Genomic DNA, 20,153 nt, shown 5'->3' with positions numbered 1-20,153 from the left:
GTAAAAGAAATTCTGTAAATCATGTATCTGACTTGCATGCAAAATATTAAAAAACTCTCAAAATAAAACAATCAAAAGAAAGCACAGGCAAAAGATTTGAACTGACACTTCACCAAAGATGTCATATGAATGGCCAATGAACACACAAAAAGATGTTCAACATCATCGGTCAGTAAGAAAATGCAAATTAAAGCCACCATAAGATTCTGCTACCTGCCTATTAGAATGGCAGTAACAAAAAGAAGCCTGACATGCCGAGTGCTACTGAAGGTACGGAGCAAAGGGGCTCTCATGCTTTGCTGGCAGGAATGCAAAGTGGTGTGACTTGGAAACAGTTTGGTGGTTTCTTAAAACATTAAACACACATATGCCATATGGCCCCTATAATACCACTCCTAGGTATTCCAACTCCACAAGAAATGACAGCCTGTGTTCACACCAAAACCTGGACACTGATGTTGACAGAAGCTTGACTCACAACCAACAAAGGCTAGGAATACCCCAAAAGCCCTTCAACAGGTGAATGGGCGCACACATTGCGATACATCCATCCACACAATGGAGTACTACTCAGCCAAAAAAAAAGGAATGAACTCTTGATACACACAGCAATTTGGATGGATCTCAAAATATTATGCTGAGCCGTGACTGGTATGGCTCAGTGGGTTGGGCATCGTCCTGCAAAGCCAAGGGTCGCTGGTTCAATTCCCAGTCAGGGCACATTCCTGGGTTGTGGGTTCTGTTGTCAGTTGGGGCACGTATGAGGCACCAATTGATGTTTCTCTCACTCTCTTTCTCCTCCCTCCCTCTCTCCCTAAAAATAAATAAATAAAATCTTTTTAAAAAGCAGACTGAAAAGCTACATACTACAGGAGTCCATTCTTGAAAAGGTACTTACAGGAGTGGAGAGTGGATCCGCGTGTGGGGGAGGGGCAGCACATGAGAGCACCCTCTGGGGGACACTGAAATTCTGCCTCTTGATTGTGGTGGTGAATACCAATTGAATGCATTTGTCAAAACCCACAAAACTATACATCAAAAAGAGTAAATTTTGCTGTAAATTAAAAAATAAATTTTTAAACAGTCCTCCTTATTCTACACAGAGGGCCCAGCTCAAATCTACCTCTTCCATACACACCAGTCATCTCCTCTCTTCTAATTACTTCATGACTGTAGCCCTGAAGTCACTATTTTTTCTGTCCCCCCACAGACATTTATCCCTCTTTCTCCTCCTCTCCTGTCCCTCTCTTACTTATACACAGTGCAATCAAAACCCTACACATCCCACAAAGTGCCTCCTCCTCTGTGAAGCCTTCCCTGACCCCTCCCAGCTGCATCAGAATGAATCACCTTTACCAGGCACCCCCTTGTTTGTGCCTCTAACTAGCCCTTCTTTCATCTTGCAGGTTGTCAACTTTGCTCTTCAGTCTCCCTCCCCTCCCAGATCAGATTGCAAGCTTCTTGGGGACAGGGAATAGGTCTTCCACCCACATTCCCCCCAGTGCACCTGGGACAGTCCAGGCACACAGTGGGTGCTCTGAGACCTCGATAGATTAGCAAGTGGAGGGTGCTGACGCAAGAGAACTGGATTGGTAGTGTTCTGAGGAGGGTATGCAAACCACTGATACAGCTTTACTTCTTCTCTTGCGCAAGTTGCACACTATTGCTTAACCCTTTAAGTGATGGAATGACCTCTGCTCCCATTCCAACACGAGGTCATGCAATTTACAATGGAGCATGTCTGAGGATGCTTCTGCTTCCTCCAGGCCACCCAGAACAGTTCCAAGCCCCAAGCAGACAGATGTTCAGAACACACCTGTTGAAGGATTGGAACTTCTCTTGTCAATCAGGGTGCTGGCATTTCTCACTTCCAGAAGGCCTTCTCTGCAGCAAAAGCAGGTCCAGTCCACCTGATATGAAGTCAATTTCATTATGCAGAACTTCTGGGAACCAGTATAGTGGACCAGTAACACCACAGGACCACTCTGCAAGTGGGTTTTCCCAAGCATATCACCAGCCTCTCCTTCTTATAAACTTGAGCTTGTCCAGGGTTTAAGAACCATCTAAAGTCATTTATACAGTGACTAGTATGTGCCAGGCAAAAAACTAAGCATTTCATAAACAGTGACAAGTTTAATCTTCACATCAACCACATAAGGTTGGTTCTATTAATATTATCATCCCCATTTTGCAGGGGGGAAATAAGACACATTGAATTAGGTAACGTGCACAAGGTGGTGGAGATGGGATTCAAACCCAAGCAGGCTGGCTGTGAAACTATCCTGTCCAAACTCGAGCCACTAGCCACACGTAGCTACTGAGCACTTGAAAAATGACTAGTCCAAATTTAGACGTGCTGCTAAGGGTAAAAGAATACACTTGGCCCTGACTGGTATGGCTCAGTGGATTGGGCTTCATCCCTTGGACGGAAACCAGTCACCAGTTCGATTCCCTGTGGGGGCACATGCCTGGGTTACACAGGCCAGGTTGCTGGTTGGGGGCACACGAGAGGCCACTGATCCATGTTTCTCACCCACATCGACGTTTCTCTCCCTCTCTTTATCCCTCCCTTCCCCTCTTTCTAAAAATAAATAAATAAAGTCTTAAAAAAAAAGCACATGCTGGATTTCTAACACTGTATAAAAAAATGTAAACTATCTCAATTGTTTTATAAAGTATTGATTACATATTTAAACAATATTTTAGACATAGTTTAATAAAATATATTATTGAATTTCATTTTACCACTTCTTTTTCTTCCTTTATTTATTTTTAAAGAGAGAGGAAGGGAGGGAGAAAGAGAAGAAAAGAAACTATCAGTTGGTTGCCTCTTGCACACCCCAACAGGGGACCTGGCCTGCAACCCAGGCATGTGCCTTGACTGAAAATTGAACCAGCAACCCTTTGGTTTGCAGGCCGGCACTCAATCCACTGAGCCACACCAGCCAGGGCCATTTTACCACTTTCTTAATTTCTTAAATGTGGCCTCTAGATGACTTAAAATTACACATCTGACTTACATTATATCTCTATTGAACAGCGGCGTTGCCCTGGAGCCTGTGCTTGTGGCCACCACTCCAGGCTGCGGTCATCTTCCCCTGCCCCAGCTGCAGGGGTGCAGCCTGTCCTTTTCATTCAGCTGGTAGAAAGTTGATGTGGACTCCTACCCAGGTGGATGGGTTGGTTGGAGCGTCATCACCTGCATCAAAATGTTGCAGGTTTGATTCCCAGTTAGGGCACGTACCTAGTTGCAGGTTCGATTTCCATTCAGGGTGTATACGGGAGGGAACAGATTGATGTTTCTCTCTTTCTCCCCTCTTTCCCTCCCCTCAACCCTTCCTCTCTCTCTAAAATCAACAAACATACTCGGGTGAGGATTTAAAAAACAAGCAAACAAAGATGATGGGGAGCCAGGCAGTAACTGCCACATTTCCCCTTTCTGTCTCCTCCAACTACTGGTCTACCCCACATCTCTCAGCCTCATCTCCAGCAGGAACCTCAGAATGTCAAAGTGAGAAGACACCTCCCATGACACCTAGTGCAATTCCCACCCACTGCATGTGGAGAAACTGAAGCCCAGGACCACCTGGAGGAAGCAGAGGCCCTAGAGGTAACCTGGTCTAATTTCCCACCCAGTGCAGAGACTTCCTCCAAACCATCCCTAACAAGCTCTACATAATGGAATTCTACATAGTTCTTTGTGGTACTGCCTAAGTGAAACTGACTTCGAGCAGATGGACCTAACTTACTATCGCTGCAGAAACGGCATACCCTCTGGAGGTGAAACAGCACCCTGATGACCAGACAGGGTCCAATCCTCATCTGACCTCTATGAAGACACAACATTGCAAGCTCAATACTTAACATGTCAGGCTGTATCCACCCTCCAAAGCCAGATGTGACAGCCAAAGTGGCCTGAGCATCACAGAGTTTAGTGCACTAAGACTTACTTAATGCAGACCCCACCACCCCACTGGGCTCGTGGGCTCAGGGTTTATTTAATGGGGCGCTGCAGAGTCAGAGCAACCTGGGTTCAAACTCCAACCCCAGCATCAACCTTTCTGTAGCGTTTTTCCTCTTCTGTACAGTAGAAATTTTTTTAAAAAGTCACAAAGAAAAAGCAGGCCCTATCTCATAGAACTGCTATTAAAATTAAAGGAGCCCTGGCCAGTGTGGCTCAGTTGGTTGGAGCATCATCCTGTAACTGAAAGGCTGTGGGTTCAATGCCCAGTCTGGGCATGTATGGGAGGCAACCAATTAGTATTTCTCTCCAGCACTGAAGTTTCTCTCGCTCCCTTCCTCTCTCTCTAAAAGCAATGAAAAATGTCCTCAGGTGAGGATTAAACAAAAAAAGATTAAAGGATATGATGTAGGCAAAAGTGTCTAGAATAAAGCCTGGTACCTAGTAGGCACTTCATAAATGTTCATTTCCCTTCCCTTTCCTTTGTCAAACAAAAAGCCCAAGTATTTTTTTCCCTACAAGAATTGACAGTCAATTCCCATTCTATACTTATACAATTAATGTTTTGGACTTAAATGCAGGATTTTACACTTAAATCAATTAGATTTCATCTTGAGGAAAGTATACATGTTCAACATTGCTAGATATCAAGTAATTTTCAATGGCTAAAAATTGAAAACAATTTTTACTTTTTTAAAGATTATTTATCTATTTATTTTTAGAGAAAGGGGAAGGGAGGGAGAAAGAGAGGGAGAGAAATACCGATGTGTGAGAGATACATCGATCAGTCACCTCTTGCACACCACCAACTGGGGACCTGGCCAGCAACCCAGGAATGTGCCCTGACTGGGAATTGAACCAGCAACCTTTAGGTTTGCAGGCTGGCACTCAATCCACTGAGCCACACCAGCCAGGACTGAAAACAATTTTTAGAAGTCCGGTAGGGTACAGTTAAATAAATTAAGGTGCATTCATACAATGTAATATTATTCGGACCCTTACAATTATGGTTTTAAATTATTTTTTATGACATGAGCTATTATTTACTATATAGTATAGGGAAAAAACAGGACATATAAGTTGCAATTATGTTAAAATACATGTTTTGCATGAATATAAATCTGGAGGGATATATACCAAAATATTAACTGTGCTCATCCCTAAGTTGTGATACTAAGTACCATTTTGTTACTCCTTTAATTTATAAAGGTTTTCTACAATGAGCATGTATTAATTTTAAGACAGAATCTTAGTTATTTCATATTTCTGCTTAATTTTTGCACTCTAGTCAACTAAGATGATTGTGAATCATGATTCTCTCATCCCATATGCTTGCTGTCCTACACACCCACAGTATCGATAAAGGACAAAGCCACAAAGAGAGCTCTGTGGCATTTTACTGGACTCCTCCCCCAGAGTGACGAGTGATTGAGCTCAGTCCAGGACCCAGGGCAGCCTCTCAGCCAGACACAAAACCACCTTACTGCCACATCAGCCAGATCACATTTCCTTCTCTCAAACCCAAGAAAACCATGAGACTCAAAGTTCTTGCTGAACGTTCCCCCACCCAAACTAGACTGTTTTCCAAGACTTGACAGTGTGAACACCTGTTGGCTACTAGTTATCTCAACTTCTCTTTGAAGTCCCCTTAGATTGTTTACTGAAATACCTGACCTGGAATGTGGGGGATAAAGATGAAGCTTACCCGCCTGCCATTTCCAGGATCCCCATCGTGCCACACGGAAGAAATAAATCAGGACGGTGTTTGTTATTTGCCACCTTTACCTTCTCCCAGACCCTAGAATGATTCTGTGGTCACCCCTGTAGTTTCTCTCAGGACCCCAAAACCTGACGTGTAAAAAGTCTGGTAACCTGAACTCATAAAAAGCTACTCAGTGTGGTCTGACTCTCTTTTCTCCCACAGCCCTCCTGAAGCCTCTCACAAAGTCAATTCTGCCCCTACAAAGGCAAAGGCAAGACAGCAGCACTCTGCTACCAGAACATTTCCACCACCTGCTGCAAGCAGGAATCTTCCCCTGCCAGTCCTGTCTGAGTCTTCTTGCTCTGCTTATGGCAAAAAACAACAACAACAACAACAACAACAAAAAACCTCTTTATGTTGTCCAGCCTGTTGCCTCCCCACCCAGAGCTCTGCCCACTGCACAAGTCGCTTCCCCAGTCAACTATTACTCAAGGCTCAATGCCAAGATGGAGATCATCCAGGAAGAAACAAATCTAGCCTTTTATCCGGGCCAGGACGATTCATGAAGACATCTTAGGGAGCTTGAAGAGAAGGGGAAGACCTGGTCTAGAAATGAGGTGGGCAGTAGGGGACAGTGGCAGGTACTACACACTATGCCTTTGCTAGTAAAACATAAAGCAGAAGGCTTGGCCAAATAACGGGCTCTAAGCAGCTCAGGTTTCACTGAGTCAATAGCCCACTTCAGAGGAGAGGCCCACCCTGTGTGTCATCAGCCCCTCCCCGGTGCCCTCTGCACTGCCCCCAACACCCAGCCCTTCCTATCAGGCGGATATGCAATCCCATCCCCCAGGAGGGTTACCCTGCCTTAGCACAGCTCCCATTTCCTGTCCCTGGTGACTCCTCTGAAGTCTATTGTTCCCATGAAGTTTGGGTCAAAGGAAGCTGAGTCCCCACCCATGGGGGCCCGCCTACCCTCAGCACCACCACCGAACTGGCCCACAGGGAGCCAGGCCCACCCTCTGGCCTTTCCACGAGCCTGCCAATAATAAAGGCAGGAGGTGTGAGCACAGATCACAGATCTTAGGGACTGCAGTTCCAGTGGAAATGTTCCCAAAGGTCCAGTCACTACCAGCTGAAGGCTCCAGGACTGTATCACAGAGGAGGTGATTAGAATCTCCCCAATATCTACATGGAAAACCCAAATGCAAGGGAAGAACTGTCATTTCAGAGGCAGTCAAGGCAAAGCTGCAATTAAAACATAGGATTTGGAGACTATGCTGCCCAGGCACAAAGCCCTGCCCCGACCTCCACCTGGGCCCCTAAGCAGTTAAACCCCTGGGGGGAGGGAGGGAGGACTGGAGAGCAGCTGTTCAGCTCTAATTTCAGAGCTTTAAAGAGAGCTCTCCTCCCAAACCCTGCCAACAAAGGGTCATGGGGGGCAAAGGAAGACAGGCAAGGTAGAGCCAACCTTATAAGCCCCGAATTTCCTACTGCCCCCAGACTGACCTCAACTACAGGAAAAGCAGCAAAGCAACGTGGAGACCCAGGTCCCCCACCTCCTCCAGGTGAGGAGAGAAACCACAGATTAGGCAACAGGTATTGCTGTGATAGCACCCACACAAGACTCCAGAATGGAAACCACAGGAGGCTGCCACAGATGCATCCCGGGAGATCTTGAAAGATAGAGACCCTTCTCCGCCTGGCTGAGTAATGTACAGACCAGCCAAGAGGGTTCATTTAAAGACCTCTTAACCTCTTAAGGGTCCCTTCCGGAGTTGGCATTCTCAGATTCCACACTTCTATGCTTCATGCTGGTACAGAGGGGAGTATTTCTGCCTCCTAACAACCTTTATCTGAGCCACAACATAAGAGATGTTGCCCAAGTCACACGGTTCTGGCCTCCACCCGTTAGATGAAAGTGACTGGGGGTCTGAGCTTAGGGATCACGACAGGGGACAGAATGCAAAGTGAAAACAGTGGATTCTAGTCCCAGGTCTGCAGCTCACTGGTTGTGTGATCTTAAGCAAGTTACTGTCCCTCCAGGGTCCTCAATTTCCCCATCTTCAATATGAGGAAGTTATATGCTGACATTAGAGCGTCCATTAATGTTCAGCAAGTTCACTCTGGGGTCAAGGAAATATGGGAATTAAAACATAGGAGTTGGAGGCCCTGTGCTCTACTGTGACAAAGCCCTGCCCCCACCTTCACCTGGTTCACTAGCTACCTGGTTCCTAAGGATGAAGAACATGGTCAAGGGCTTGGCCTATAGTAATGTTCAACTCATGTTTGCTAAATAAACACGAATGAACACAGCAGAGTTTATCAAAGGGTGTTCAGAGAGGTACCCAGGAAAAAAGGTTTCTTGCTGAAATAAGTCCAGGGAAGATTGACTACTGAGGCCCTGGGCTGTGCCATACATTGTGCTACGTACTTTGCAAGCGTCAAAATTTCACAACAAACTTTGTGGATAGATATCAACTAACCCCCTTTCACATCACACTCATCAGGAAACAGCCTGAGAGCCTCAAAGGCAGTGAGCGATGGTCAGGATTTGTACCCAGGTATGTCTGACCCCAAACCAGTACCTTTTCAACTCCATCAATGCTGCCTTTAGACCAGACAGCCTGGAAGCCCCAGCTGCACACCGGGCCTAAGCAAGTGAGAATGAGGACGGACCCACCAGAACATTTGCACCCTCAGGGTCCACGGAGGAGCTATGACCAGAGTCCCCACCCCAACGAGAGTGTCTTGTTCCTTCCTTCCAAGGAACCCTAAACATTATGCCCACATCATCATGGGGAAGTGCAGAACTCTGAGGTCAGGTCTGCCTCTGTAACCCCACTGGCTATGTCACTTCTCTGAATCTCCTGGACATTTTGGCTGTCTCCCCTACCCAGTTCACTCCTTGAAAATGCTTCAGATAGTAAAACCCCAAATGGAGGGAAAGCAGAAAGCAAAGCAGAAATAAAGAGATGGGGAAACTGAGACACCCAAGTGGGGTTATCCCCACTGGTCAACTAACAAATCAGAAGCAGCCCTTCCCTGCCAGGCTGGCACTGTAGCACTTATGATATGTCCTAGTTATGTGTTAGTAGGACAGTACTGAACAGTCTAGCAAGTTGTAAAGACAGAAGGATTCATCCATTTGACTGCAGGGGCAGCTCCAAGGAGAATTAGACCAGTAGAGAGTAGTTCTGGCTGGCACACATGAATTCCTCTTTATCCTTGGGGCCACTTCAAAAGTGCTGTCTACACAAGTCTCAAGGTTCAAACCGTCTCCTCTTTCTGGCTGCTGAGGGTCCATCCCCATAATCATCCTCAACTCTCATCTTCAACAACCTGTCCCATCAACAAACCACAAAGATCTCAGCTTCCTTTACCCTTCTGCCAGCTCGTTTTCTTAACTGTTTCAGGCTAGTACAGAACCCACTCTCCCTCAGAAAGACAACTTTCAGTCCAGGACCAATGGAGCCTGAGGGCCACAAGCTCCAACAGCCACAAATTATCCCTGCACACAAACAACCAGAGGCCCTGTCTCTGGCCCAGTTATGCAGGGAGGAAGACCAGTCATGCCCCAAGCCAACATCCTCACAGGAAAATACACACTTAGAGATGCACAAATACTCAGGCAGACAGCACTCTTCTCAAGTGGAACTGTTAGATGAAAGTGACTGGGGGGTTGAAATATACTCAAACAAATACACCTACTGGAAGCCAAGGTGAGTCATATGTGAACAGATACCACCCTCACATACACCCAAAACTAAGGAGATAGGACAGTCAGACTACCTCACAGTGAGCTCATCAGATACCCACTAGGTCTGACCAGAACTCCCTCTACACACCTGTGCACAGAGGGCGTGTTCCTGGGAAATGTCTGCTTTGAGGTCTGGGAGTTCAACTCCCTAGACCCACAAATCCCATCATGGAAACATCAGACTTCTCAACCCTGAAGGGCAAGGACCTTGGTAAGGGTCCCCTCCGCTCTAGCAAAGCCTTAGCACTTAAAACAACCAACACACCTACCTCCAGGGCTATCTTGCAAGCCCCAAAAGGGCCAAGCAGGAGGATAGAGTATGGATGCTAGGTCTCTTCCATTGCCGGGGCTCTCGGTTCTGCCTCTGGTCCTTTCAGCTCTCCAAACTCCCTTTTCCCCACGCGCCTCGTATCCCACACAGACCCTGCGGTCCGCAAAGCCTCCACGTGCCCAGCTCTCTTCCTAGTCCATCCGGGTCAGAGCTCCTCACGCGTCCCCCACCCCCCCTTGCCTGCTAGCCGGCGAAGACCTAACACCTCTCCACACCTCCCGGCGCCGCAGCCTTACCGGTACCAGAGTGCGGGAAGGTGCAGCGGCTGCGCTAAGCTAGTTCTAGGAGTCTGTTCGGCGCGCCAACTCTTGAATCCGCAACTCCGCTGAGTTCCCGGGCGCTCGGAGCAGGCTCTGCAGGGACGGCGGGGGTCAGCGCGCGGAAACCCGGCTCCAGCTCTGAGGACGACCCGCGGGGCGGGGAGGAAGGCGGGGCAGCAAATCCAGCCGACCCAGCGCCCCGAGCCCAGTTCGCTGCCTCCCCGTCCGACTCGCGGAGCGGTGCGTGGAGGGAGGAGTTTTCCCAGAACGGGACTGCCGGGAAAACACGGGAGATCCCTATTCCTGGAGCGGTGAGTCAACGGCCAGAGGAAGGGAGCCGGAGAAGCTGGCCGGCGCGGGGGGCGGGGGAACAGAAGAGGGGCCGGGCAGCCGCGGACGGAGCAGAGTCTAAGAGGGAGACTGAGCCCGGAGCGCGGCTGGAGCCCGCGGTCCAGGGCGGGAAGGGGCGAGGCAGAAAGAAAAGAACGAGTGGAGCACGCGGCTAGGGCGCGCGGCGAGCCGGGCACTCACCTGGGGAACCAGGCGGCTGGCGCTTAAGCCGGAGCTGCGGACCCTCCCCGCCACCCGCCTGGAGTTTGAAAGGAGGGAGCCTGGAATGTGCGGAATGAGGGCTGGTATGAGATGAGCGCAGCTGAGGGAGGGAGCCGGAGGGAGTGGCGGCCCCGCCAACGGCCCCGGGGGGTGGAGACTGGGAAATGGGCCGACTGGGGGAGGGGGATGCCGGGCGGGGCGGGGCGGGGCCAGAGCGGGAGGGAGCCGGACGGGGGAGGGGCGGTGGGCGCGGAGCTGCGGGGCGCTGACCCCCAACTTTGACCTCAGCTTCGGGATCCTGCCTCAGAGGTTGCTTGCACACAAACTTTCCCTTTGATCTGTCGGCCGGACTCTTCGCTCCAAGCTCCGGGTTCCTGCCCCACCGGGCGGAGTCTCGTACTGTTTCCTAGGAGCTGAAAGCCTTCCCCTTAGCCAGGGCGGGGGTGTCTAGTCTGTGGCCCCCACATCGCACCTCGCCACCCTCCAAGTCCCCGGCTGCGGACGGACGTCCCTGAGCACAGGTCCGCGTAAGTCAGGGGAAGGGGAGGGTGCCCGGCGCGCTGGATGGGCTGGTGCCTCTCAGCGGCTCCCACCAAAGGGCCTTCGCTCCAGGGAACTAGGAAGCAGGAACTGCGGGCTCTAGTCCCAGCTCCTCTTCCAGTGCCCACACTCGTGGCATTAGTCCTCAGCCTTTCCCTTCGCTTGCTGATCTGCAGAGCTGTCAGTACAGAGTACATACGGGGGAATGGAGTAACTCAATGAGTATCCAACAGGTATCTGTCCACCAGGTGCTGTGAAAACAATGATGAAGGGTAAGACCTCAGCACTTGCCCTCAAAGAGCTCATCATTTAGCTGGGAAGACTATACACGGAAGAGCATTGCCATAAAGTGAGATATCGGTTTAAATCAGACACACCAGAAGAATTTAGTACCTCAAGGGGAGAGAGGTCCTGGAAACGCACTGGGCTCCCATTTGGAAGTCTTCAGAATATACTGGCTGAAAGCAGTGTCTTATCACAGACCTTTGTCATCCACCTTGTTGGGAGGTTGAAACCAAAGGACTTTGGCTTTTTCCAAAAATCAAATACAACCTCTATGGACTATTACCACTTAACCTTGAATTGCAATAGTTGTCCAGGTCTTATCTCTCTCACCAATCAGAAACTTCCTTGAAGACTGAGTAAATATCTGATTTATCTTACCTTTCACCCACCACCATCTTGGTGTCTGGAATAAGTGCATTAAAAAATATTGAAAAAAACGAAAAATGCTACCACAGAGGATATTGGAAAGAAAGTGATGTAAATGCTGAAGTTGTTTCTGAGGGGTATTCCAAAGATGTTTTGAGCAATGACAGCATCGCTGTCAGAAGTATCCAATCTCATAAGGAGAAGACTTTGAAGGCAGCAACTCTTGTTCGCATATATAAATTCTGGTATGCTTGTTAAATGATGAGTCACACCAGACCTGGTCACACCTCATACACATGAACAGATTGCAATACACGACAGCATATAGGCACTAGCCCTTTAATATAATAACCATTTGTTGAGTGTTTACTGAGCACCATGCTACGTGCAGGGGTAGGTCCCTGCCCTACCCTCAAGAAGTTTACAATCTAGGTGGGGAGAGGAGACAATTATACCAAAATAAGGAACAATGAAATTCTAGTTACAAGGGGGATATATAATTAGCTCTTGACAGATAAATGAGAGTACCAAATTTTGACTGGAATACCCACAAAGGTATGGTGCAGAAGGGGTGGTAAGGAGAAGTCTTGTAAACAGATGTGGCTGGAGAATAGGAGCTGGAGAGAATAGATTACAATTAGTGGGTGCCAGGTTGTGATGATCATTGCACCCCATACTGAAGAGTTTGGGTATCAAGACACAGCTGTTATGTAATCAGTACCAATGTCAGATAGACCCTTCTAGGGCTGGATTGGAAAATCAGATGCCTTATACTTAGGCAGTGGTCCTGAGGTTGAGGATGTGGGAAAGGGTTTAGGGAATAATCCAGAGGCAAAATCAGTAAGAACTAGTGACTAGGTGGGCTGTGAGAGTGAGAGAGGAAACTAAAGGCACTAAGTTTGATAACTGAACAAATGGTGGTAACATTAACTGAGACAATTCAAACAAAGGGAAGAATAGGTTGAGTTGGTGGGTAGGTCTAGCCAGGGTCATAGGATTGAGAGGAAGGTAAGACAGAGCCCAGGGTATAGACAGAACCACCTTTCAGTGTCACTTCAGTGAGAGGAAATTTGGACTGAGAGGAAATTTGGAGAACAGACTGGCTTATTCCTTCCAAATTTTAACTATCCAAGACCATAAATGATCCCAGCTGCAGTGTGTGACCTCAGGACTTGAGCCTCCTGGTCCATGCCCTCACTGGCTTCTAGAGAGCTCTTCAGAAATGTCATGTTCCCAAGCTGTTGAAGTCCCTCTGGGTAAAGATTGATTTTATACACATGCCCTGCCCTTACCAGGGGTATTTAAGGGACAGAACTCTCATTCATTGACCCTCAGGAATGACTCTATTGGTGGAAATATTTCATCTGTCTGGATCCAGCTAGAAGAGATGTATATAGCTCCCTTCAAACTACAGCCTATAATCCACAACTCCCCTCACTTCCTAGTGATCCAGGCTGCTCTATCTAGTCCTGCAAATGGATAGTCACTCAGGCTTGCACATGAGTGATGCAGAAAGGCAGGGGGTGGGGGATGGGGGGGTGGCCCAAGCCCATCTTGATGTGGGGAGGGTATCTGTGTTGTCTATACTACAAAATCAAAGTCAAAAATCATATTACTTTTATCATGTTGTTTGGTATAATTTCCATTCCTTTAATAAATTTTGTTTTTCCAACCTCTATGGTCATAAACAAATTATCCATATGATACTGTGTTAATCAAGTGCAACCACATCTGTGTGATGAACTTCTTTACAGCTATTAATAACAAGATGTTTTTTAATAAACCAAACATTCATGCTATAATAAATGGAAAAGTGGATTTTATTTATTATTATTTTAATTTTCTGACCACAAGTTTATTTAACACAAAATAATCCCTCCAACTTTACTGAGGTGGTTGACCAGGTCCACGACCAAAAATCCACCTCTAAACTGGAATTTGGTTGCTGACCCAGCCCTGGCTGGGCTTTCTTGTCCGCACCAGGGGCCACAGCGCTCCATCTGTAAATGTCTCTGTCAGCTTCCCCTTGTGTGAGTCTCGCAGGTCACTTGCTCTCCAGACCTGTGAGCTTTGGCCTGCCAATCTCAGGGCAGCCACAGTGCATGATCTTAGGGGGCAGGGAGAGGTAAACACGGAGATACTGGATGCCCTTGTTGGTAAGGTACCAGTAGAAATGCCTCCAGGTAAACTGTTACATCACATAGCCTCGTGATTTGAGAGACTGCACAGCCTTCATAACGTGAAGATTAGGCACATTCTTGTCTACCAGCTCAGGGTATTTAGCCATGTGCACATCCTTCTTAGCTACCAACACTCCCTCCTTAAAAAAGAGTTCATAAATGGCAATCTGGTTCTTGGGCATCAATATCGTGGTGGCTGCCGCATCTGGGACCAGAGCTGGAAAGGAAGGGGGGAACGTGAATTTTAAAAACAGTATATATAGGTTGATCCTGTTTTTGAAAAATAAGTTGAAAAAATTTTTAAAGATTTTATTTATTCATTTCTAGAGAGAGGGGAAGGGAAGGAGAAAGAGAGGGAGAGACATCAATCAGTTGCCTCGCACACGCCCCCAACAGGGGACCTGGCCTGCAACCCAGGCGTGCGCCCTGACTGGAATCAAACCAGTGACCTTTTGGTTTGCAGGCTGGTGCTCAACCCACTGACCCACACCAGCCAGGGTGAAAAATATTTTAGAATACTTATCTCTGACAGTTTGAAGATAAAGGATTTGTTTATCTCATTTTTATTCTTCTTTATTTTCTATAACAAACTTGTCCTTATTTCTTAATGAGAAGAAAAAAGGTGACTAGAACCATATAACTAACCTTTCTGTAACTGTTCCACCTGGTAAGGAAATAAAATCCTACAACTGAATTTAATAGCCTAATAAAAAGTTGACAAGGACAGAGTCAAGGAAAGATTGTTTCCTAGTCTTCAGGTAAAAGGCAAATCTACTGCTTTTGAGATATTCCCAAGCATGCCCCACCCCACCTTCAACCCCACCCCACCTTCAAAACTATGATGTGCTAGCTGCTGTGGTCAACTGGTATTCTGCTTCCTTTTCTTGTTTAACCTCTCCAGACAATATTTCCAGGTGTTTTATTCCTTAAGAAGACTCTTCACTCCATCACAACTGAAATGAATCTTGTGTTTTGAAGGACAAACAGATTTTTATCAAAGTTGTTTGGAGTCTTTTTTTCCCCCATATAGAATAAAAGCAGTCTGTAAATTGAGAAGCATATTATTAGTTCTGTTATCTCTTCATCAAATAAAAATGTGAAATGCAAATTAAAACCACAATGAGATATCACCTTACAGATAGTCACCTGCCAGAATGACTACCATCAATAAATCAACAAACAAGTATTGGAGAGAGTGTGGAGAAAAGTGAATCCTCGTGCACTGTTAGTGGGAATGCGGACTGGTGCAGCCACTGTGGAAACCAGTATGGAATTTACTCAGAAAATGAAACTGCCTTTGACCCAGCAATTCCACTTCTGGGAATATATCCTAAGAATCCCAAACACCAATTTGAAAGGATATAAGCACCACTATGTTCACAGCAATGTTATTTACAACAGCCAAGATCTGGAAATAGCCCAAGTGTCCATCAGTAGATAAGTGGATAAAAAGTTGTGGTACATTTACATAATGGAATTCTACATGGCAGTAAAAATGAAAGGAACTCTTACCTTTTGCATCAGCTCGACAGCTTGGATAGACCTGGAGATTGTTATGCTAAGTGAAGCCAGTCAGAGAAAGACAAATACCATATGATCTCATATGTGGAATCTAATAAACAAAATAAACTGACAAAATAGAAACGGAGGCATGGACACATGGGACAGACTGACAGCTATCAGAGGGGAGGGGAAACTGGATGAAAGGTGAAGGGATTAGCCAAAGAACATACATGCATAGCCCATACACACAGACAATGGTGTGATGATGGCCTGAGGAAGATGGGGGCAGGGGCTGGGTGGAGGAGGGCAAAGCAGGGAGGGGAATGGGGACATCTGTAATAGTATCAATAAAAATAAAGTTAAATAAATAAATAAATAAATAAAAATGAAACCCTAAAAAACTGTGAAAGAGACTACGGCTTATCTGTGTCCCCCTCCCAAATCCATGTTGAAGTCCTACTACCCAGTACATTGGAATGTGGCTAGATTTGAAGATAATGTCTTTAAAGAGGTAAGTTAAACTCAGATCTTTAGTAGCTCGGGCCCTAATTCAATCTGACTGGTATCCTTTTAAGAAGAGGAAATTAAGACAGACAACTCACAGAGGACTCAAAGGATGGACCATGTGAAGACACAGGGAGAAGAGGGCCATCTAGAAGCCCAGGAGAGAGGCCTCAGAATGAAACCAAACTTGCCAACACCTTCATCTTGGACTTCTAGCCTCCAGAACATGAGAAATAAATTTCTGTCAAAGCCACCCAATGCATGGTATTTTGTTTTGCAGCTCTAGCAAACTAATACAGTGTATTTCCACAGTGAAACAAAACGATTGGTTTCCAGAGCCCAGTGGTTGAAGCCTTCTCCATGTAATTCGCAGTTTCTCTGAGGTTCCCAGGGTATCTTTTGGATCAAGTATCTAGGATCCTCCGTTAAAAAATCAAAAGGGAACTTCCAGTCAAGATGGAGGCATAGGTAGATACACTGTGCCTCCTTGCACAACCAAAAGAAGGACAACAACACATTTAAAAACAAAAAACCACCAGAACTGACAGAAAATTGAACTGTATGGAAGTCTGACGACCAAGGAGATAAAGAAGAAACATTCATCCAAACTGGTAGGAGGGGCAGAGATGGGCAGCCGGGCGGAGAGGACTCGCAGCAAGGTGGAGGCTGGTGGACCCAGCGAGGTGGCAGATTGTGGAGCAGGGTGGGCAAAGCTGCAGGTGGCAGTGAGGCAGCAGCTGGTGGACAGGGTGACAGACTGCACAACCCAAAGTTCCAGCGTGGGGAAATAAAGCCTCAAACCACTGACTGAAAACACCTGTGGGGGTTGAGGCAGCAGCAGGAAAAACTCCCAGCCTCACAGAAGAGTTTGTTGGAGAGACCCACAGGGTCCTAGAATGTACACAAACCCACCCCCTCGGGAATCAGCACCAGAAGGGCCCAATTTGATTGTGGGTAGCAGAGGGAGTGATTGCAATCCAGCAGAGAGTGGAGCAAGCACCATTGCTCCCTATGAGACCCCTCCCCCACATAGAGCCTCACAGTGCTGCAGTGAGCATTACCCCACCCTGGTGAACACCTAAGGCTGCGCCCCTTGATGTAACAGGCACGCCAAGACAAAAAAAAATGGCCCAAAAGAAAGAACAGATCAAAGCTCCAGAAAAAATACAACTAAGCAATGAAGAGATACCCAACCTATCAGATGCACAGTTCAAAACACTGGTAATCAGGAAGCTCACACAATTGGTTGAATTTGGTCGCAAATTAGATGAAAAAAAAGGAGGCTATGCTAAGAGAAACAAAGGAAAATGTACAGGGAACCAGTAGTGATGGGAAGGAAACTGGAACTCAAATCAATGCTATGGACCAGAAGGAAGAAAGAAACATCCAATCAGAAAAGAATGAAGAAACAAGAATTCAAAAAAATGAGGAGAGGCCTAGGAACCTCCAGGACATCTTTAAACGTCCCAACATCTGAATTATAGGGATACCAGAAGGAGAAGAAGAGCAAAAAGTTGAAAACTTATTTGAACAAATAATGAAGGAGAACTTCCCTAATCTGGCAAAGGAAATAGACTTCCAGGAAGCTCAGAGAGTCGCAAAGAAGCTGGACCCAAGGAGGAACACATCAAGGCACATCATAATTACATCATCCAAGATGAAAGATAAGGAGGAGGAACCAAGATAGCGGCGTAGGTAGACACACTGCGCCTCCTCGCACAACCAGAACTGACAGAGAATCAAACAGCAAGGGGGACCAACACCAAGAAAATAGAAAATAAACATTCATCCAGACTGGTAGGAGGGGCGGAGACGGGCACTGGGGTGGAGAGGACTCGAGTGGCTGTGGCGGGACTGAGACTGGCAGAGTGTGGGACAGATGGCGCAGGCAGTCTGAGCACTAGCAGACCCTGCGGCCCCACATTTGCACAGATAAACCCAGAGGGCCAGACTCAGAGTGGCAGAGAACAGGGCAGGCAGAGTGGCGGGTAGCACCCTGTGGCACCACATTTGCCCACAGATAAACCGGACGAACGGCGGGCAGCGAAGCAGACCGCGCAGCCCAGGGCTCCAGCTCCGGGAAATAAAGCCTCAAACCTCTGATTGAAAACGCCCGTGGGGGTTGGGGCGGCAGCAAGAGAGACTCCCAGCCTCACAGGAGAGGTTGTTGGAGAGACCCACAGGGGCCTAGAGTGTGTACAGGCCCACTTACTCGGGAACCAGCACCAGAGTGGCCCAGTTTGATTGTGGGTATCAGAGTGAAAGATTGAAATCCGGAGGAGAGTGAGGCGGGCGCCATAGCTCCCTCTCAGCCCCTCCCCCACGTGCAGCGTCACAGCGCAGCCACCAGCGACCAGCGTTACCCAGCCCTGGTGAACACCTAAGGCTCCGCCCCTTAAAGTAACAGATGCGCCCAGACAAACAAACAAACAAAAAAAATGGCCCAAATGACAGAACACTTCAAAGCTCCAGAAAAAATACAACTAAGCGACGAAGAGATAGCCAACCTATCGGATGCACAGTTCAAAGCACTGGTTATCAATATGCTCACAGACTTGGTTGAATCTGTTCGAAAAACAGATGAAAAAATGAAGCCTATGCTAAGAGAAACAAAGGAAAATGTACAGGGAACCAATAGTGATGAGAAGGAAACTGGGACTCAGATCAATGGTATGGACCAGAAGGAAGAAAGAAACATCCAACCAGAAAAGAATGAAGAAACAAGAACTTGGAAAAATGAGGAGAGGATTAGGAACCTCCAGGACACCTTGAAACGTTCCAACATCCGAATTATAGGGGTGCCAGAAGGAGAAGAGGAAGAACAAAAAATTGAAAACTTATTGGAACAAATAATGGAGAACTTCCCCGATCTGGCAAAGGAAATAGACTTCCAGGAAGTCCAGGAAGCTCAGAGAGTCCCAAAGAAGCTGGACCCAAGAAGGAACACAACAAGGCACATCATAATTACATTATCCAAGATTAAACAGCAAGGACCTACATCCGAGATTACTGTATCCAGCAAAGCTATCATTTAGAATGGAAGGGAAGATAAAGTGCTTCTCAGATAAGGTCAAGTTAAAGAAGCTCATCATCACCAAGCCCTTATTATATGAAATGTTAAAGGGAGTTACCTAAGAAAAAGAAGATCAAAAATAGGAACAGTAAAAATGACAGCAAACTCACAGTTATTAACGACCACACATAAAACAAAAACGAGAGCAAACTAGGCAAACAACTAGAACATGAGGATTGTCAATAAGGGAGTGGGAGGGGGAGAGGGTAGTAAAGGTACAGAGAATAAGTAGCATAGATGATAGGTGGAAAATAGACAGGGGGAGGGTAAAAATAGTGTAGGAAATGTAGAAGCCAAAGAACTTATAAGTATGACCCATGGACATGAACTATGGGGGGGGGTGGGAAGGAGGGGGGTGGGCAGGATGGAGTGGAGTGGGGGGGAATGGGACAACTGTAATAGCATAATCAATAAATATATTTAAAAAAAAGATGAAAGATAAGGAGAGAATCTTAGAAACAGCAAGAGAAAAGGACACAGTTGCCTACAATGCGGCTCCCATAAGACTGTCAGCTGATTTCTCAAAAGAAACCCTGTAGGCAAGATGGGGCTGGAAAGAAGTATTCAAAGTCAGGAAAGGCAAGGACCTACATCCAAGATTACTGTATCCAGCAAAGCTATCGTTTAGAATGGAAGGGAAGATAAAGTGCTTCTCAGTTAAGGTCAAGTTCAAGGAGTTCATCATCACCAAGCCCTTCTTATATGAAATGTTGTAGGGATTTATCTAAGAAAAAGAAGATAAAAAATATGAACAGTAAAAATGACAGCAAACTCACAGTTATTAACAACCACACCTAAAACAAAAACAAAAGCAAACTAAGCAAACAACTAGAACAGGAACAGAACCAGAGAGATGGAGATCACATGGAGGGTTATCAACAGGGGAGTGGGAGGGGGAGAGAGGGGGGAAAGGTAAAGAGAATAAGTAGCATAAATGGTAGGTAGAAAATAGACAGGGAAAGGGTAAGAATAGTGTAGGAAATGTAGAAGCCAAAGAACTTAAATGTATGACCCATGGACATGAACTATGGGGGGGGGATGTGGGAGGGAGGGGGTGGGCAGGATGGAGTGGAGTGAAGGGGGGGAAATGGGACAACTGTAATAGTATAATCAATAAAATATATTTAAAAAATACACCT

The 20,153-nt window shown here is 46.7% G+C and overlaps 1 protein-coding gene and 1 pseudogene across 1 annotated transcript in view; both read right to left on the bottom strand.

The window, feature by feature from the left end:
* The window catches only part of TEAD4 (TEA domain transcription factor 4), a 72,589-nt gene extending 60,806 nt beyond the window's left edge, over positions 1–11,783 (bottom strand). The window contains exons 1-3 of the mRNA XM_024557494.3: positions 11,767–11,783; positions 10,543–10,720; positions 1,817–1,910 (exon numbers count right to left, since the gene is read on the bottom strand). Of these exons, the coding sequence (XP_024413262.2) occupies positions 1,817–1,910; positions 10,543–10,720; positions 11,767–11,783 (289 nt within the window). The remainder of the gene's footprint in view (positions 1–1,816; positions 1,911–10,542; positions 10,721–11,766) is intronic.
* A 1,855-nt stretch (positions 11,784–13,638) lies between these two features.
* Positions 13,639–16,144, bottom strand: LOC112306743 (small ribosomal subunit protein eS10-like; annotated as a pseudogene).
* Positions 16,145–20,153: the final 4,009 nt, after the last annotated feature.

The sequence above is a fragment of the Desmodus rotundus genome, chromosome 3 (assembly GCF_022682495.2).
Source record: "Desmodus rotundus isolate HL8 chromosome 3, HLdesRot8A.1, whole genome shotgun sequence".
NCBI classification, from domain to species: Eukaryota; Metazoa; Chordata; class Mammalia; order Chiroptera; family Phyllostomidae; genus Desmodus; species Desmodus rotundus.
This window is presented reverse-complemented; position numbering and strand designations above follow the sequence as displayed.